This window comes from Frankliniella occidentalis, unplaced genomic scaffold (genome assembly GCF_000697945.3).
Source record: "Frankliniella occidentalis isolate FOCC.00 unplaced genomic scaffold, Focc_3.1 Scaffold28, whole genome shotgun sequence".
NCBI classification, from domain to species: domain Eukaryota; kingdom Metazoa; phylum Arthropoda; class Insecta; order Thysanoptera; family Thripidae; genus Frankliniella; species Frankliniella occidentalis.
In genome coordinates, this window is record NW_026267158.1 from 1,409,405 (window position 1) to 1,413,910 (window position 4,506).

General features: G+C 41.7%; 2 protein-coding genes across 2 annotated transcripts in view; both read right to left on the reverse strand.

The window, feature by feature from the left end:
- The window catches only part of LOC113202874 (dynein light chain roadblock-type 2), a 223,281-nt gene that overhangs the window by 48,799 nt on the left and 169,976 nt on the right, over positions 1-4,506 (reverse strand). The gene's annotated exons all lie outside the window — the stretch shown is intronic.
- Positions 1-4,506, reverse strand: part of LOC113202828 (plexin-A4) — a gene marked incomplete in the record, with an annotated part of 128,959 nt that overhangs the window by 14,480 nt on the left and 109,973 nt on the right. The window contains 7 exon segments of the mRNA XM_052265623.1: positions 187-474; positions 576-1,192; positions 1,302-1,548; positions 1,647-2,660; positions 2,747-3,030; positions 3,119-3,452; positions 3,533-3,741. Coding sequence (XP_052121583.1) covers positions 187-474; positions 576-1,192; positions 1,302-1,548; positions 1,647-2,660; positions 2,747-3,030; positions 3,119-3,452; positions 3,533-3,741 — 2,993 coding nt within the window.

Below are 4,506 nucleotides of genomic sequence, written 5' to 3' on the forward strand. Positions count from 1 at the left end.
AAATTTAGTAAAATTAAATTTTACTGAGCATGAGTTCAAAAGAAATACATCTATTGAGTTGAAATTACAATTCTTGTATACTTTCTCTTGGAGGAAAGTATATTACTCAAGTAGATGCCTTCATTTACACTTATCAGTAAAATATAGTACATCATAGAGAACAAGTCAATGAATTCAATAACATACCCTATAATGATTCAGAGTATTACGCTTCTTCCATTCTCCCTCCATTCTTGTAGTCTGATCCTCGTCGTACAGGATCAGTCGTCCTGAAGTACCTGTACGCCACTCAAGATCAAGGTCCTCACGCCTTGGCCTCTGAGAATATGAAGTGGCTCGGTAAATTGTATCAAGAGCTTTATCTTTTACTTGGGATATAGTATCACAGTCCAACACTTTGACATTAACATTTTCTGTATTTGGATCCAATCCAGTAACAAAGACTGTCTGTTGAGATATTGAAACATACACCGTCTGAAAAAGATTACATCTGGTTAGTTTGGCAGGCAACAACTTTCTTACAATTTCTTTGTGGTGGCATAGTGACATGAATTAAGTGAATTATCAACACTCACCATAACTCTGAAATCAATGGACTGACGAATAAGTTTCTCTTCACTCAAAGAGTAGCGAGCCTCTGAAGTGACAGCATCCACAGGGCCCTTGTCTACTTGATGCTTCACAGCACGGAACAACATGTACAAGGGCTCTCCAGCACATTCCCGCAGGAATTTGTACAGAAGGAATGTGAACCAAGCAGAAAGCATTTTTTCAGCAACACTTTCAGTGCGTCGAAGAAGCAATTTAGGGTGGCTCTTGCCCTCCATACATTTTTCAATAAGTTCGGCTAACAGTGTCTTGAGAATATCAGTACAGTACTCCATTTTACTCTGAAGAGTTACCATAATTAATGAGGCAACATTCACTCTGTCCCGCATGGAGAAATATCTATTGCTTTCAAGTGTTCTGATAAAAAGCAGGAGGAATGTCTTGTTCATTATGAGCTGTCCAAATAGTCGCAGGCCTTTTTCTTTCCTGTGCAATTCTGGTCTCTCCCATTGAAGAACAGCATGGTCATCCATATTTGGGAATAGAATCTTCATTGCATAAGTTCGATAATCCAAGAATGGAATACCACCAAGAGTGAGATCTCCTGTCAGATCTGTCATCTCAGTCTGAAGTTCAGCAAAGGCTAAAACAAACAAAAACAGAGATATAGTAAAAATTGCAAAGTATAAAAGTCTCACAAGAAACATACAATTTTTAAATAAACTCAAGTTTAAAGAGGAATAATCACATACCTTCTTTGCATTCAGCAGCCACACGAAGCTCTAATATATCCATTTGTTCCTGCATATTCTTTAGAACACGATTGGATTCTGTTGACTTTCTTCGGTAGGCAACAATGAACATGACAAAGACAACAGCCAACAGAGCAATGACAATGATGATAATAATCATGACAGTTTTAGAGGGAGGGCCATTTAATCCACTAGGAGAGTAACTAAGTTTTCCAATGGAGTACCGAAGTCGTCCACCAACAATTACCTGCAAAAATAAATTGACATTGTAGCCAGAAAATTTTAAAGACCACAGTTTATACATTGTAGATTTAAGACATAAAACAACTTAAAAACTATACTTACAACAACTTCAGGATAAGCATCTTGAGAAGGACGTCCATTTTCATCCACTGATTGGGGTTGGACACTTGGGGGACGACATGTCAATTGCTGTCTTGACAATGATGTTACATTACATGACTCATTGCCAATTTTAACGACAACATCAGACTCTTGACATGCTCTATCCAGATGCTGTCCATTGATTGTCAAGTAGTCACTCTTGTAATATTTGGGATCTTCTTCAAACTTTTCATAAACAGGGTTTGGATACAAATGGAAATGAGGGAAGCTAAATCTTGTCAAATTTCTGACGCCTGCCACATCATCCATTTTGAATCCAAACTGTAGGCGTAATGGATATTCAGCATCTATCATTACCCCATCACGTAGAGTTACAGTGGGAGAATCACATGCCATATTAGAGTTGGAAAGAACAGAGCACTGTCCAATGAACATCTTGTCGTCATAATAAGCATATATCTGTGGATTCTCAATGTATGCAAGATTCTTTCCAGACACAGAAATTTTGATGCCACCTGCAGGAATGCCTTTGGGCAATTTCACTTGTCCTGCAACTCCTGACTCAGCTGATTCAATGGTTGGGTCCTCTACATACTCAAACTGTTCCTTGTCGAAGTACCGCTTTCCATTGTCAAAGTGCATTTTCAATCTTCCATTACGCTGCCTCTCTGAAGCACTTGTAATACATTTGGCTTCTTCTGGCTCTGTTTTAATGATCCGACAAGGAAGATCGTCAATGTAAGCTTCAATTAGACTACCAGCATTCATATATTTTCCCATGATTCTCAGTGTTGTGCCTCCAGATCTTGGCCCGAATTTTGGTGATATCCCTTCAATGGCAGGGTCAACAAATTCAAAGGGATGTTTTGATTCCCCTCTGAAGCCTTGAACCCGCACTATCACAGGGCCCTGCCGTGGTTCATTGGATCCTGGGCCATCAACTTTGCACACTATCTGTTGTGTTTTTATATATAAGTGCTGATATGGTTGGCACTGCAGTCCAGCGACATTGATCTAAAAGGTCCACAGGAAAATAAATTAGGAATAAGGATAATGATAGAACAGTAGTTTTCACAAATGTCAAAACTTAAAATACCCACCGTGCCATATATGTCTTCATAACTCTTGCCAAGATTAACACCACGGATAGTTATATTTGTGCCACCCTCCCAAGGTCCAAGCATTGGAAAGAACTCTTTTATCTCAACTTGTGGACAAGTCTGATTGCTGTCCAGCCAGGGGCGAGGCCCATTAGTTCCACCATCACACTGATCTTTGACCTCACAGCGGTCAGAGCTCTGACACCATCCACATCCATATTTCTCATGGAGTGCATGACACATACCACAATTATCTGCCATATCCCTGCATCGGTAGATTACAACTGTAAAAAGGAAAGGAAAATAATAATTACTGTAAAGTCCTCAATATAACACATCAATCTCATGATGTAGACACATAATAATACAAACCATGAATGTTGTCTGGATTATCGAGTGGTTTAGATCCTCCCCAAATAACGGCAAAAGTCGCTGTTATGTTGGGGGCACGGGAAGTGTAAGAAAACTCCATGTGATCACAATAAATTGTGTCAGCCAAAAGCTGGGCATTGACACTAGTAACTCTTCCCTCAATATTGAATTGGCAAACAAAACGGGTCTGAACAATAAACTGTCCAATGATATGCACTTTTACTTTGATGCTCTTCTTGATACCGGAAGGGACAAGAATTTCTGTCGAACCACCAGCTGTTGCATTGAGGGTCGGGCAGAAAGCAGGTCCACTACGATAACTTGGTCCAATCCGCTGCAGAAGAAATTTCCAGATAGATTAATTTTCTAAAGTAAACAAAAAACTAAAGGAATTTGATAATCTATTGTACTTACACTGACTCCAGTAACAAGAATATCATTACGGCAATTTTCTGCGGTATCATGTGTGCATCTGTGTCCATCAACACACCAATCACAGGGGAAGGAGGATGACACACATTGAGTGCAAGAAACGTAAGTGTTGCAGTCAAAGAAAGTGAAGTTAGTTGCTACAAAGTCAGGCCCTGAGGTCATTCTGACAGATAACTTGGCCGTAAAGTGATCTGGAACGAAACAGAAAGAACATGCTCTTTCAAACATTTTTCACTTACAGAAATACCTTTACGTGCCGGGTGTATGTTTGAATGCGCTCCAGAGTAACGGGTTTACCTACTCCCTTCGTCCTTATAAGGCACCATGGCAGCCCTAGCGAGTATGCAATAGCGTGTACCAAAAGACAAGTTTGAGCACGACTTGGGTATGCTTCCCGATCTCGGATTTGAACCAAACGTAGCTTGTTTTAGAGACAATTTGCCTGCATGGATGCAGGCTTGTTCTGTCAAAATCCGAGATAGGAAATGATACCCAAGTCGTGCTAAAACTTGTATTTTGTGACAACCTAGTATGCAATCCGACAATACACTGGAGCGCATTCTAAGATACACCCGGTACGTACAACAAATTTGTGGAGAGGCCCAGGCATTCTACCCTCCTTCACAGAAGCCTTTCGAAAATTCAACTCGCCCCTTTAATGCCCCCCCCCCCTTTTCCCTCTAGCTGCGGACGCGCTAAAGCTACCCTCCTCGCTTTCCCTTTGGCGATCGTTCGACTCATTACAACCTCGTTGTTCTGCGCGGCTGCCTCCCTGGCTACTCCAAGGCCCGGCCCCCGGCCCTCCCCATAAACTGGCATTTATGTTTCCCCTCGGCCCGGGCCCTCCCCTCCTCCGCTACACCTGGACGCGGCTCCCGACAAGTCGCTGGGTCGTTCCGTCCACTGGAAGAGCCACTTGGAGCCGCTCACCCTTTCCTTTCCGTTGGAGGCAGGAG